The sequence below is a fragment of the Oncorhynchus mykiss genome, chromosome 24 (genome assembly GCF_013265735.2).
Source record: "Oncorhynchus mykiss isolate Arlee chromosome 24, USDA_OmykA_1.1, whole genome shotgun sequence".
Taxonomy (NCBI): domain Eukaryota; kingdom Metazoa; phylum Chordata; class Actinopteri; order Salmoniformes; family Salmonidae; genus Oncorhynchus; species Oncorhynchus mykiss.
In genome coordinates this window covers 9394683-9410582 of record NC_048588.1, presented here as the reverse complement: position 1 = coordinate 9410582, position 15900 = coordinate 9394683, and the positions used below count along the sequence as shown (strand labels likewise).

Below are 15900 nucleotides of genomic sequence, written 5' to 3'. Positions count from 1 at the left end.
GGCTCTCCTTCTCCGTGGCAGAATGAGTAAGACATTTAAGCGTGTTAACTATAGGTCGCCCGAATATGATTTTTCAACGCAGATACCGATAATTGGAGGACCAAAAAAAGCTGATACCGATTAATCGGCTGATTTTTGGCTGATGCTCTCAACTGTGCATCATATGCACAGTTGAGAGCATCCTGTCGGGCTGTATCACCCCCTGGTACGGCAACTGCACCGCTCGCAACCACAGGGCTCTACAAAGAGTGCTGTGGTCTGCCCAAAGCATCACCGGGGGCAAACTACCTGCCCTCCAGGACACCTACAGCACCCGATGTCACAGGAAGGCCAAAAAGATCATTAACGACAACAACCACCTGAGCCACTGCCTGTTCACCACACTATCATCCAGAAGGCGAGGTCAGTACAGGTGCATCAAAGCTGAGACCGAGAGATTGAAAAACAGCTCCTATCTCAAGGCCATCAGACTGGTAAATAGCCATCACTAGCACCTTAGAGGTTGATGCCCTATATTCATAGACTTGAAATCACTGGGCACCTTAAAAATGGAACACTAGTCACTTTAATAATGTTAACACATTTTGCATTACTCATCTCATATGTATATACTGTATTCTACTCTATTGCACTTTAGTCTATGCCGCTCCGACATTGCTTGTTCAATATTTATATATTTTTAATTCCATTCTTTTAGATGTGTGTGTATTGTTGTGACATTGTTAGATATTATTGCATTACTGTTGAAGCTAGAAACACTACCATTTCACTACACCCGCAATAACATCTGCTAAACATGTGTATGTGACCAATAAAATTTGATTTGAAGCAGTCATCAAGGCAAAGGTGATTACTTTGAAGAATCTAAAATATATTTTGATTTGTTTAATACTTTTTTTGGTGACTACATGATTCTATTTGTGTTTTCATAGTGTTGATGTCTTTACTATTATTCTACCATTTAGAAAACAGTAAAAACAAATTAAGAAAATCCTTGAATGAGTAGGTGTCCAAACTTTCGACTGGTACTGTACATACGCACACACCCATCAAACATACACACTCAAGTTTTGTATTTTTCACTTTTTGCAATCCTATCTTATTATACAAACAAATGAGGCTACTCATAACAAGACAGTAGTTCTGTGTTCTTCAACCCTAATACTTGGGGACCGGATGGGCAGGTTTAATTCCAGCCTAGTACTAACATAATTAGTTGAAACAGGTGTGTTAGCACTAGGCGGCCGGTGCAAAAGCAGGACCTAAGAGACCAAAGTGGTATTTGTGACCTGAACTATGTACTCACCTTGTTTCGGGAGACGGTGTGATTAAAGGCATAGATGGTTTGGTTGTCACTGGTAACCGTATCGTTGTAGGTAACATCAAATTCGGCATCTTTTTGGACCACCGTTTTAGTTTCTGCCCGTGCGCACCGCAAGTGGGTCACACATAACCACAACAGGACCACATAACCAAGTCGGAACCAGACTAAAACTGGGCCAAATTTACAACAGCTCCTCAAAACCATTTCCTTGCGATTTGGCAATAATTGCTGTGCTAGCTGAGCAACAGTTTGTCGATCAAAACGACCAAAATGCACTTGACCCGTCGGATGACAATAATAGCATGAATGGCAAACTTACCTAACCAGGCAGCTCAGTTGTAATTTATCATTCACAACAGAACAGTTGATAGCGAACGACTACCTACAGTAGTGTAATAATCTAGCCAGCTAGCTACATTTGCTAGCTAATGATCAATGTATTACATCCACATCGCTCCTCCTGTTTCACCATCGCCAGCTAGCCACTCCTCGGTACTGCGACTTAAACTAACGTTAGCTAGGCGATAACAACACAACTACTACTGTACGAGCTAGATCCCGAAAGATTTACTCTCCAAGGTTTTTACAGCTAATATCCTCCACATTTTATCATTTAGGTTGACATATCAGGTACCGTAAAGTGAACGTTGTTTTTGCATCTGTTGAATCGACTGGCCACCGCGAATGAATCTGTGTCACTCACACCCTCCCAACGCACGCAGTAAACAAACCAAGCACGGCGTAATGACGTCATTCTTTTCAGCACAAACATAGAAATAGAATGCATATGACCAAATGTATTGCAGTAAATTCTGACATAAGGAATATATACAATATTAATTTGAAATAAAACACGCATTAGATCTATTATTGTTTTGATGGAAAGAGAAACACATTTTACTACATTTTTCCTACTGGACTAAGTGAGGGTATTTCAAGAAAGTGAGGTACGACTGGTTGTACATTTAAGGGCTTGTAAGTATGGATTTCACTGTAAGGTCTACACCTGTTGTATTCTGCTCATGTGATAAATACAATTTGATTTGATTTGACTTTGCAGTTGGCTCATCTAACGGAAATAGATCAGCTCTGCCTCCAGTTCAAGATTCGTGACAATAAATGTAAACCTGCCCATGTCTCTCACCTCAACTGCAAAGGCAAGGGGTACCAGTGCACAAAGTCTGGAACCAACAGGACCATAAACAGCTTCTACCCCCAAGCCATAATACTGTTAAACAAGACTGCTAAATAGCTAGTCAAATGTCTACCCGGACTACCTGCGTCTACTCCTTTTTACACTAACTCTCTTGCACTGACTCTATGTACACACACACTGGACTCGGTACCACACACAGTGGACTTGGTACTGGTAGTATCTGTATACACACACACTCACACATACTTACACTGACACCCCAACACACACACACACACACACACACACACACACACACACACACACACACACACACACACACACACACACACACACACACACACACACACACACACACACACACACACACACACACACACACACTCACATGTATACTGATTACACACACACACACACACTTTCACACTCACCACATACTCTGCTGCTACTGTTTATTATCCTGTTGCTCACTTTACCCTTACCTATGTACATAGCTACCTGAATTACCTCGTACCCCTGCACATCAACTCGGTACTGGTATTCCATGTATATAGCCATGTTATTACCTCGTACCCCTGCACATCAACTCGGTACTGGTACTCCATGTATATAGCCATGTTATTTTTACTCGTTATTGTCATGCGTGATTCACTGTCTTCTTATTCCTCATATCACTATTTCTGTTTTTCATTTGTATTTTTAAATATTTATCTTTAACTATGCATTTTTGGAAAAGGACCCATAAGTATGCGTTTCACCAATTCTTTACGAAGCATGTGACAAATAACAATTGATTTGATTTAGATTTGAACATAACAAGGTAGTTCAGTTGGAAACAGTACCTCTGCTGGTGTAAAACCCATCCTGCATGCAGGAAAGGCTTCATTTCTTTCAGGAAAGGCCTGTGTACATAGGCTTCATGTGCTGCATGGACAGAGTTCCAATAATTACAGGATTAGTTCCAGGATTCTGTGAATAATATGAAGGACCTGTTACTTGTCTTGTTACTGTGATAGTGTGAATGAGTTAGGTAAAATGATGTATCCTGGACACAGAATATTAAGCCTATAAATCTAAATTGAATGAATCAGAGTTGCATTACGGTTTAGATAATAGTTTCGACAGTCCCCCTGGTATGGTTAGCGGAAAGGTAAACAAGACAGTCTCTGTGATTGACTGAATGTATTAGCACACCGTCTTGTAATTGTTCCAACAAGTAATTGTTCCAACAATTGTTTACAGACAGATTATTTCACTTACAATTCACTGTATCACAATTCCAGTGTGTCAGAAGTTTACATACACTAAGTTGACTGTGCCTTTAAACAGTTTGGAACATTCCAAAAAATGATGTCATGGCTTTAGAAGTTTCTGATAGGCTAATTGACATCATTTGAGTCAATTGGAGGCATACTTGTGGATGTATTTCAAGGCCTACCTTCAAACTCACTGCCTCATTGCTTGACCTCATGGGAAAATCAAAAGAAATCAGCCAAAAATTGTAGACCTCCACAAGTCTGGTTCATCCTTGAGAGCAATTTCCAAGCGCCTGAAGGTACCACGTTCATCTGTACAAACAATAGTACACAAGTATGAGCACCATGGGACCACGCAGCCTTCATACTGCTCAGGAAGGAGATGCTACGGAGAGTGTGATCACACAGTCACCCCGAACAGCTTCTGCTCTCATGCATGCTTCTGTATTGCTTGCCTCAAAGCTAGCATAAAAGGCATTTAGCTCGTCTGGTAGGCTCGTGTCACTGGGCAGCTCACGGCTGTGCTTCCCTTTATAGTCCGTAATATTTTGCAAGCCCTGCCACATCCGAGTGTCGGAGCCGGTGTAGTATGATTGAATCTTAGTCCTGTGTTGACACTTTGGCTGTTTGATGGTTCGTCTGAGGGCATAGCGGGATTTCTTATAAGCGTCCGGGTTAGAGTCCCGCTCCTTGAATGCGGCAGCTCTAACCTTTAGCTCAGTGTGGATGTTGCCTGTAATCCATGGATTCTGGTTGGGGTATGTACGTACGGTCACTGTGGGGACGACGTCATCAATGTACTCATTGATGAAGCCAGTGACTAATATGGTGTACTCCTCAATGCCATCGGAAGAATCCCAGAACATATTCCAGTCTGTGCTAGAAAAACAGTCCTGTAGCTTAGCATCTGCGTCATCTGACCACTTCTTTATTGACCGAGTCACTGGTGCTTCCTGCTTTAGTTTTAGCTTGTAAGCAGGAATCAGGAGGATATAATTATGGTCAGATTTGCCAAATGGAGGGAGAGGGAGCGCTTTGTATGCGTCTCTGTGTGTGGAGTAAAGGTGGTATGGAGTTTTTTTTCCCCCTCTGGTTGCACATTAACATGCTGGTAGAAATGAAGGAAAACGGATTTAAGTTTCCCTGCATTAAAGTCCCCGGCCACTAGGAGCGCTGCCTCTGGATGAGCGTTTTCCTGTTTGCTTATGGCCTTATACAGCTCATTGAGTGCGGACTTAGTGCCAGCATCAGTTTGGTGGTAAATAGACAGCTATGAAAAATATAGATGAGGACTTTCTTGGTAAATAGTGCGGTCTGCAGCGTTTCATGTTATACTCTACCTCAGGTGAGCAAATCCTCGAGACTTCCTTAATATTAGATTTAATATATTACATTGGCTATATAATTTATTTTTTTGTTGGTTTTTAAGGTTAGGGCTTGGCATTAGGGATGGCAGTGTGGTTAAGGGTAAGGTCACAGTTAGGTTTAAAATCAGATTTAGATGACTTTGTGTCTGTGCCAGCTAGTGACCACTCTCCAGAGCTGCCTCCAGAACAAGATTCATGACAATAAATGCCAACCTGCGAGATATGGGTATACTACAGACTGATCAGCATCCCATGGACAGCACAACTAGATCAACACTTGAAACGGGCGCTAACCCAAATCTGGACCCTAAACAGAAATAAAAAGTTTAATTATTAGGCAATAACAGTGAAATAGTGCTGTGTCTCTTTTGCAAGGTTTCTCATCAGTTATAATTCATCAGAAAAAATGTTTGCATTCTTCCTTCGTCTCTCAACTCTTATATTTGCTCCCTCTGTAGTTTTACCATCAAAGTAGGAAGTAGACTAGCTCTCCAATTGTCATCAAATTCTTAGTCTTATTATACTAATTGATTTAGTGGTGGGCAAGGAAATATGTTATAATATTGATAAAGGAAATAGATACATTTAGATTCAGAAAAGTGAATGGCCCTTGTGTGATCTAGATGTCACACTGCTCCTGTAACACCCTCTACTGCTCATCCTGTTTCTCCTTGACCTGCCGCCATTCCCCCAGTACTCTCTCCCTCTCCATTTCTCTCTGTGTGTGTGATTGTGTGGGTGGAGACCGGTGTGCTGGAGTCAGAGCAGATCCCCACCAGCTGCAAACTGTTCCATAATCAAGACCTCTACAAATACTCAGCCCTGCCACTTCCATGCTGCCAGATCACAATCTCTGCTCAGTCAGTCTACGGTTCTAGCCGTTTTTTACAATTCAGATCCTGTTATCCTGTTATGCTGTTGTGCCTGTTGTCCTTGCCTGACGCTGTTTTTCTCTCCGCTACAGTTGTGCCCGCTCTGACACTGGTCCCTGTCTCTAGTCCAACGTCTCGTCATCCTGCTACTCTGTCCTGGATTCCTCACTCTACCACTCCCTTGGATTCCCTTCCGGACCTGCTTACTCTGTCTCAACTCCTCTCGCTCCAGCCTCCGCACCTGGTTTCCAGCAACCCGCCTGAGCTTCCCCTTGACCTGCACTCCATCTCCCCCTTGTGTTTCAATAAATACCTTGGTTACTTAATCCCAGTCTCCTCATCTGAGTCTGCTCTTGGGTCCCCCTGTTCCACTCTGCTTAACACTAGATTCTAGCTGATTCTCTGATACTGAAGTAATGTAATCAACATATCCAGTAAAATAAAACCATTATGCTAGCCTACATCTCTTTGATGTACATTTTGATCAATGTGGTGCTCCATGAATACAGTTGTATACCCTTACACCAACTCATAATACCGGGCATATTATGCATAAGTAAGAGATTGAGGCCTATTATCCATTCTAGTTCACCATGAAGAGCTGTCCTTTCAGGGCCCTAATATGTCTTCATCAAGCCTAACCTATTGCACCCTCCTGATGAAAACAACGTTGATGTATGAGCCTGTTTAGGCATCCCAACGTTTTTTCTCCCAAAAGTGTAAATATAAAGCCAATCATCCAAGATGTGCTTTAGAACATGTCCCCAGTTGTGTGGGGGTGTGGGTGTGTGTGTTATATTTCCTGGCCGTCAAAATATTAGTTTCATTTGTATTACTCCACTCATACAGGATTAATAAAGGCCTAGTGCAGTATTTTTTTCTTTCATCTATGCCTCTATCCATCGTTTTTTAAATGTTTGATCATCCTTTACTGTCTAGTGATTATTTGAAAGAAACTGGATGAATATACAGTACCAGTCAAAGGTTTGGACACACCTACTGAGTGTTTTTCTGTATTTTTACATTTTTATACATTGTAGAATAATAGTGGCGACATCAAAACTAGGAAATAACACTTATGGAATCATGCAGTTACCAAAAATGAGTTAAACAAATCAAAATATATTTTATATTTGAGATTCTTCAAGTAGCCACCCTTTGCCTTGATGACAGCTTTGCAAACTCTTGGCATTCTCTCAACCAGCTTCATGAGGTAGTCACCTGGAATGCATTTCAATTAACAGGTCTGCATTGTTAAAAGTTAATTTGTGGAATTTCTTTCCTTCTTATGCGTTTGAGCCAATCAGTTGTGCTGTGACAAGGTAGGGGTGGTGTACAGAATATAGCCCTTTGTGGTAAAAGACAATGTCCATATTATGTCCAGAACAGCTCAAATAAGCAAAGAGAAACGACAGTGCATCATTACTTTAAGACATGAAGGTCAGTTAATGCAGAAAATGTCAAGAACTTTTAATGTTTCTTCAAATGCAGTCACAAAAACCATCAAGCGCTATGATGAAACTGACTCTAATGAGGACCGCCACAGGAAAGGAAGACCCAGAGTTAACTCTGCTGCAGAGGATAAGTTCATTAGAGTTACCAGCCTCAAAAATTCCAAATAAATACTTCACAGAGTTCAAGTAACAGACACATCTCAACATCAACTGTTTAGAATAGACTGCATGAATCAGGCCTTCATGGTTGATTTGCTGCAAAGAAACCACTACAAAATAACACCAATAATAAGAAGAGACTTGCTTGGGCCAAACACGAGCAATGGACATTAGACCATTGGAAATCTGTCCTTTGGTCTGAAAAGTCCACTGTGTCTTTGTGGGACGCAGAATAGGTGAACGGATGATCTCTGCATGTGTGGTTCCCACCGTGAAGCATGGAGGAGGTGTGATGGTGTGGGGGTGCTTTGCTGGTGACACTGTTGCCGATTTATTTAGAATTCAAGGCACACTTAACCAGCATGGTTACCACAGCATTCTGCAGCGATACGCCATCGCATCTGGTTTGCACTTAGTGGGACTGTCATTTATTTTTCAACCGGACAATGACACAACACACCTCCAGGCTGTGGAAGGGCTATTTGACCAAGAAGGAGAGTAATGGAGTGCTGCATCAGATGACCTGGCCCCCACAATCACCCAACCTCAACCAAATTGAGATGGTTGAGATGAGTTGCAACGCAGAGTGAAGGAAAATTAGACAACACGTGCTCAGCATATGTGGGAACTCCATCAAGATTGTTGGAAAAGCATTCCAGGTGAAGCTGGTTGAGAGAATGCCAAGAGTGTACAAAGCTGTCATCAAGGCAAAGGGTGGCTACTTTGAAGAATCTCAAATATAAAATACATTTAGATTTGTTTAACACTTTTTTTGGTTACTACATGATTCCATGTGTTATTTCATAGTTTTGATGTCTTCACTGTTATTCTACAATGTAGAAAATAGTACAAATTAAGAAAAACCCTTGAATGAGTAGGTGTGTCCAAACCTTGGTCTGGTACTGTTGGTGAATAATTTCTATACATTTTCGATAGGATTTTGTTCATTTTAAAGTAAATTGAATGAATTCCCTTGATTATTTTACTCAAGCGGGATTGGACACCTCACAATATATTTGATAATACTGCTGTAGATGATGGATGAGACATGACATGACATGACATCAAATCAAATTGTATTTGTCACATGGGCCGAATACAAAGGTGTTGAATTTATAGTGAAATGTTTGCGTTACAAGCCCTTCCCAACAATGCAGATTAAAAAATAACTTCCAATGGGATGTGTGTGTGTGTGTGTGTTTGTAGGTATAGGTCGCCAGTTGTAAAATAATAGAATAGAATGGAATAGACCAGAATATAATAACTGTACTTTTTTCAGATGGAACGACTGAACGTGTTGAATGATGCGTGACATTTTGCAGGCAATAAAGTATTTAGAATGAGTTGAACCAGAGATGTTGAATCCATCCATTCATGTGATGTACACTCGACAGACATGTGAAACTGCATGGCAGTTCCCGGTTAAGAAACACACAGACTTGCGCTAGCGCGATAATGCGCAGTTCTGTTGCCAAGGCAACCGTTTCTGTGGATGAAGTCATTGTTACGCTGATAGTTGCTATAGTTACAACCTAGAGAGGGCGCTGCGAAGGGGCTGTCTACGTAATATGACGCAGGGCGGGGGCGTGCCCGCGATGCGCGCTGCGCAAGGCTGGTTGTTGTTCCCGCAGAGAGGCGAGAAGATGGCGGCCGTGTCAAGCGGAGGTGCAGCTGGGTCCGCTGCGGCCGGGATTACGCACTCTACCCGACCGGCCCACGCAGGCATGGGCGCCCAGAACCGAGCACAGCCATCCTCTGGGATCAGCCACTCCAATCGACCTACCCCGGCTGCGGGGTGCATCACCAACCCCGGCCACCCCTCGGCCAGCAGGCCCCCCCCAGCCCGAGTGGGCTACTACGAAATCGAGCGGACCATCGGGAAGGGGAATTTCGCCGTTGTTAAATTGGCAACACACATCATCACCAAAGCAAAGGTACGATGATTAATAAAGGGTTTTTGAACGGGATCAATTATAGGTTGTCAACGATTTGTACTCATTTGACTGTGTTATCGCTGTCACTCTCATCTAGGCTGAAGATTGGGCCTTCGGGCTCGGGAGCGAGTAACGTTACAACGTCTTGTCCGCTTTTGGTCGCAGTGCTCAGTGCGGGGGTGTAAACATGGGGCATCATAAGCAACCATTCGCCTTGTAGTTTTTCCGATGAGTTTTTACCATGATAAAATCAGTTCTAATGTAACAAGGACAGCGGGGGTCACTTGTCGACGGAGAGAAAGGTACCGCTGGGATGAAAGAGGAGAGGGGGACTTCGAGGGTAACGTTTGCTATTTGGCTGCGGTAGTTAACTAACGTTACATTTGTTCTATTTGTGGTTTGCAATCAGCTAGCTAGCTGACCAGCTATTTTTGGCATTATGTATTAGCTAGGTAGGATCACAAGAATCGTGTAATCTATGTCATCAGTAGTTTATACGTATCATTAGCAAGCATATATATATATATATATATATATGTATGTGTGTGTGTGTGTGTGTTAGATTTTGAAGTGAATGTTCCTTTGGCAATCGTTGACAAGGTAACTAACTGAAAAAACAAGCTGGTTTGACAGGCTGTTAACGTATTGCTGTCTGGCCAGATCTCATCCCTAAAAATGTGTTGACTTAACAATGTATTTTCTCACTGAAAAAGTTTGAATGTTTAACATTTTCTCATGGTGTATTTATTTACAATAAGGGGGGTGTTTTCAAGAACTGGTATTTTAGTTTGTGCCAGGTTATGTGGCATTTTCATTTGTGTATAGGCAGGGGCTATGGGCTGCCTCAGATATGTCATAGCTTATTGATATCCCTTTGAGTGTGCGTATGCTGTTGCATAGTGTGGGCGTCTGTAGGCAGATGCATTGCTGGCAGATAGGCACTGGAGACTACAGATCTTTTTTTTCAACATTGAAACAAAAAAAACAATCATAGTAGTCCCAATTTTTACCTACATCTCATTCATCCTTATTGTTGAGAGACCTTAGCATGAACAGTAGGCTACTTTTTTTTAATCCACGTTTTGCCTTTACACAAATTACCATTCAGTTTTATTTTCCCAGGTGTCTTATTGTGAAGCGGTTTTATTTTTTTCTCTCTCAATAACGACCTAGGTGACCAAGGAGTAGAGCAGGGCAAACGATAGCCTACCCACTCTGGCCATGCTTTTAAACCTGTGCCAGTGCCACTAAACCTGTGACAACTCCTACTAATAAGACTGTGGATTTGCAACACGCTCATGGGATCCAACTGAGGCCAGAGTCATTAGAGAGGGATAAACAGAAGGGAATCACCATTGTAAAGTGTGTATAAGGCAGAAAACTTCACTACGTCTATGTGTGTTGTGGGAATGGAGGCTGTTCTGATAGATGAACTCACATGGTGACCTGGAACATGTTCCAAAACATATTAGGCTATAGCCTAAGCAGCTTAAACTAATCTACAAAACTTGTGAAAAATGTATTTGTAGGGAACCACATATTAGTGCCTCAAAGTTACATAACGATTCATTGATAAAACACCGACCACTAAAAACTACAATCTCTCGATTGTTAGGGCAAGTTTTTTTGTTGAGTGATACTTTTGCGCAGGGGGACTCCACACAGGCCATGATATTTTGCATTCTGCTGGATTGGTAGAATGGATTGCATTAGTGCAATTTGAAAATGACCCTTTCTAGGCAAAGGTCATTGTAATTGCGAGATTGACATTTTAATTCTTTCATTTAGTAAATGTGTAATTAAATATGCCACACTGAATCACAGGGGGCAGGTCAAAACACACATTAAATATTCATGGAGATTTAGCTAGCTAGCTAGTTTTTCCTGGGTGATGAACATTGGGTTGTTATTTTCCCTGACATGCATGTGGTTCTTTGTAGAATTTTGACCCGGAGTCATATAAAATCTGGTGTTTTTCTACTACAACGGTTAAGCCACAGATTTAAAGGGAAACCTTGTTATCTTTAATTCATCTCTCCTTGTTTGTCTTTCAAGCATCCACGTGGGTTTGTATTTTCCTCATATCCGATAAGGAGGGGACTTGGAGCTTTGTGGAGTGTCTAAAAAAAATAACCAAGTTCTATTTCAGCACTTGGCAACGCAGATGCGCAAGAATGGTGTGGGTGAAATGATTGAGTAACGTGTATGTGTACATTTATTTTGCGACGCTCGTGCATGCAACATCACCGGTGTGGTTTGCATGTAATGTTTAGAGGAAGTAGCTCGTCCAAATATTATTGTTTTGGGTTTGTCATTGAATGTACCACCCACCCAAAACATGTTTTGTCCCCTGTTTTTTACCACTCCCATTGCATCTTATGAAGCATGATATATTTTTGACATTTGACAGCCGACATGCTTCAGGTTCACCTTGTTTCTCTGTACAATTTAAATGGGACTCGCTAATGTTTTTGAAAATAGATGCCCAAGCACATGAAGCCAGTGCATTGGTGCTGCCTTCTCACCAACTCAAGGTTACAAATGCTGATATTTCTGGTCATGTTTATGAAATTCAAAGTCCAAACAAGAGCATGTTATGCAACCGAAGAGCTGCTGACATCCTGATTCAAGAGCAATTGCATGATAATGGAATTATAAACAAAAAAAAGGAGCCTCTTCTAGCTACATCAACTAATTTCTACTGAATTCAAACAATTCAACATGTATGTTGCTCACAAACATTGACATGACACCCTCCCTAGCAGTCAGTTAGCCTACATAGAAGTGAGCCATTTCAGCGTATTTGGACTAGTCTTCTAACTGCACACCTTCTCCGCCAGTATTAGTCATGCCTAATCAGTGGTGTGAAAGACCGGAGCTCTAGCTCAGTGCTTCGGTCTACAACATCAGCCAGGGAGAAGGGGATTGTTGAGCCGGGGTGTTAGACTAAGCAAGGCATCACAGCTCTGGAAGAGGGACACTCCAAGAGCCGCTAGGCCAGACCTGACACGCTCGGGACGAGGTCAACAACAAAACACACACACCCCTGAATAAAAAAAAAAAAGTGTTTATAAACCTAAATATGTCTGCCAACTGCCTAGCTCCCTCCCTCCCCCTCCTTATCAAAAGACTTGGCACCTCCTCTTGGCTCCACTACAGTCAGACAGGTATGGTTAAAGATGACAGCCGGCGTGCTCTGGCTTGTCTGCGGTGCATCGCACCGTCTCCTCACGTTACACTGTGTCTATCCAGACTTCCTCCCCTACTGCCTCCTCCTCAGTTTAGATTTGCATTGAGGAGGAGGAGGAGCAGTAGCCACGATGTCCAGGCAACGTTAGATAACAGGCCTAACACACGTGTCACGCTGTGATTTAATTTGTATGAATAAAGGTGGTGTTGCTGCTTTACCTACCTTCATGTCCCATAGTTCTTGTTGGTGTGCGTTCAGTACTAGCTCTAGTGGAATCTGGCCTAGGTCTAACTTGTCATTTTTTTTAAATCCAAAAACCAGTAGTTTTTGACAGGCAATTTCATACTACTTATTTATAGTGTGTAGCCAAATGACTTCATATCTGACTAGGCTCTTTGGTAGTAGACTAGCTAGATTATAGTGAAAAAACATTCTCACACATATACAGTAGACCGGCCATACTCAACTGGCGACCCGGACCCAGAACAGGGTCAAAGTAAATAGAAATACGTCGGCCTTCGACCCCTGGTAATCATATAAACACACATAAGACATGGGAAAATGTGTAGAATTGCAGGAAATTAGCTTAAATCAGCAAAAATCCCTGACCCATGCAAAATGTGTAGAAATTAGTGGGAAATTAGCTTTAAAACTGCACAATTTTCTTTCCTCTATCAAATGCGCTATGAACCGTTTGGGGTTGCAAGGTGTGGGTTTGTTATTACGCCGATAATTGACAATAATCATCCCGATCTTTGCCACCTAGGACATTTGTATGACCGGACGTTCTCAAATAGTCCTTGAGTACCCCTGCAGTAGACTATTCCTTCAGCCATTTAATTAAACATTAGGTTTTTCTTTTTTGATAGTCACTGAGTCCATACCATTGTCCAAACTTACCCCCTTTTACCAAAGAAAGATTCCTAGTAGGAGTCCCCTTAATGGTGACTTTCACCTACATTCAGGTCTTACTGACTGTATGGTCTGGGGCCATGCGGTATAACACTGTCTCATCAGCTATATTTAGCCTCTTGACTAATAGCCCCACGGCATTGCCTGTCCGCATGTGCCAGTCCGGCACCCCCTCGAGTCAGTTGGCAACGTTGACGTACACATTAGAGTCACTTAACGTTAGTGTGCTATCAACGTCACGCTCCCCGGGAAAGGTAATTCCATTGGAATCTTGTTGGTATCCATAGAGATGGAGGACAACAGAGACTTGATGCTCGTCATGACCCCTCTCCATGTATGGAGCTCAGCTGCCACCAGGGTACCACACTCATTGGTTGATCTCAAGATCCAATGCAAACTCTGTCTATAGAAAAACTCATCTCATTTTTAAATGAACGTGCCCCATATTTTCTGATGGAGGTTTAAGTGGGTGGTTTAATCAGATGGAGGTTTTGGCCTATGTGACCGTGGCCATTGAAGCAATAAGGAACTGTGGTATATCGTGAATAGGCTATCATGATTATACCCACAACTGGGACGCGGACTCAGCCAATCAGCATCCAGAACTGGAACTACCCATTTTTTGATCCAGATTATCCTCTGGGTTGTGTCTGTTAGTGTTTTACGCCTCTTTACTTATCTGCTCGCTTGCTTTGATTTTTTAGAAAGACTGAGTTTGTCCATTTAGGGTATTGGCTGCCTCATTGATGAATGAGACCTATTCACAGTTAAAATAGCACCTGCACTCCTGATGCGCATGTATATGAGTAGGCTGTTACTTTGGAGCACACACACACACGCTCTACAGTTCAGACGCATGCAGGAATATCTGAACTTGGACCTTATGAGCTGAGTCACCCACATGCGTGGCACACACGCACACACAGAACAGTCTTTCTCTCCCTGGAGTTGTGCGTAAAGCCTGTGGCTCCGCTGTGCGGTTGAAGGGCAGGGTGACCGCTTGTTGGTAGCTAGCACGTGTCGATACAACGAGGCCACAGCCGCCGCCACACTGGTCCCCCCCCCCAGGTTAAAGTCTGAGACTCTCGTTACTGGTAACCTTGCACCGAGTCTGGAGAGCAATTGAACTTTCACCCTGTGTGGTGACCCAGTCTTCATGATGGTGACAGAACGTTGAGCAGCGGGGGTGAGGACCTCCTGCGTGCAGCGCTGCGTCGTGTTGCCGCTGAAAGGATCAAGCAGAGGCAACGAACAACATGGGTTGAATAAATGATGCAGGCTGATTTGTGTGATCATGTGATGCTTATGGCACACCTGAATAGAAGGGAAACCCTCTACAACAGGGAACCCAGCGGGAAAAGCTGATTGAAATAATAAAGTTATTATAACCGGTTTATAGCTTAACCAATTCTTGTTAAGTGGTTGTGATAACGCCATTTCAACTGACCTTTAGCCGGAAATGTGAATGTTTTTGATGTCAGTATTGGCAAAGATGCTAATTTTCCCTCCCATACTAGAACAATGTCAAACTGATCATCTCTTGCTCTCACATAGCAGAATACAAGTACGCGCATGCAACACGGTCACTCGCATGCAACACGGTCACTCGCATGCAACATGGTCACCCGCATGCAACACGGTCACTCGCATACATACGCTTGGTAGCACTCTGTGTACCCAAACCAACCCTGTCCTCAATCCCACTCATCCTGACTGTCATATGTTAAGATGCACAGTGTGTGTGTGTGTGTAGGCTATGTTTGTATGAATGTGTGTTTTGAGTGTCTCTGTGTGTGTCTGTGTATACAGTGGGGCATTTTTTTTCCCTCATTTTGTCTGTCATAGTTGAAGTGTACCTTTGATGAAAATTACAGGCCTCTCTCATATTTTTAAGTGGGAGAACTTGCACAATTGGTTACTGACTAAATACGTTTTTGCCCCACTGAATATCCAGGATAGTCCCATAGGCCGGCGCACAATTGGCCCAGCGTCGTCCGGGTTTGGCCGGTGTAGGCCATCATTGTAAATAAGAATTTGTTCTTCACTGACTTGCCTAGTTAAATAAAGGTTACATAAATAAATATATGTTTATGTGTGTAGGGGGAGGGGGAGTCTTGGTCTCCTCTCAGATGAGGACACAGTGCTGGTCTCTGTCGGTTAGCATTGCTCCTGAGCCCGTGCGGCTTTGGGCCTCACTGACTGACTGCAGTAAAGATTAAATAACTTAGACTATTCTCATTGCAGACAGCTGAGATGGAATGTTCACGGCTGTCTTT

The 15900-nt window shown here is 42.7% G+C and overlaps 2 protein-coding genes across 10 annotated transcripts in view; one reads left to right on the top strand and one right to left on the bottom strand.

The window, feature by feature from the left end:
- Nucleotides 1-2543, bottom strand: part of LOC110503674 (SID1 transmembrane family member 2) — a 31039-nt gene extending 28496 nt beyond the window's left edge. For 2 of the 6 annotated variants that reach the window (XM_036961488.1, XM_036961487.1), the window contains exon 1: nucleotides 1307-2543. In XM_036961488.1, coding sequence (XP_036817383.1) covers nucleotides 1307-1528 — 222 coding nt within the window. In that variant the 5' untranslated portion in view covers nucleotides 1529-2543. The remainder of the gene's footprint in view (nucleotides 1-1306) is intronic. The other 4 variants (XM_036961491.1, XM_036961489.1, XM_036961485.1 and 1 more) reach the window with 3 other exon arrangements.
- A 6650-nt stretch (nucleotides 2544-9193) lies between these two features.
- Nucleotides 9194-15900, top strand: part of LOC110503671 (serine/threonine-protein kinase SIK3 homolog) — a 44379-nt gene continuing 37672 nt past the window's right edge. For all 4 annotated transcript variants that reach the window (XM_036962045.1, XM_036962044.1, XM_036962043.1 and 1 more), the window contains exon 1: nucleotides 9194-9522. In XM_036962045.1, coding sequence (XP_036817940.1) covers nucleotides 9232-9522 — 291 coding nt within the window. In that variant the 5' untranslated portion in view covers nucleotides 9194-9231. The remainder of the gene's footprint in view (nucleotides 9523-15900) is intronic.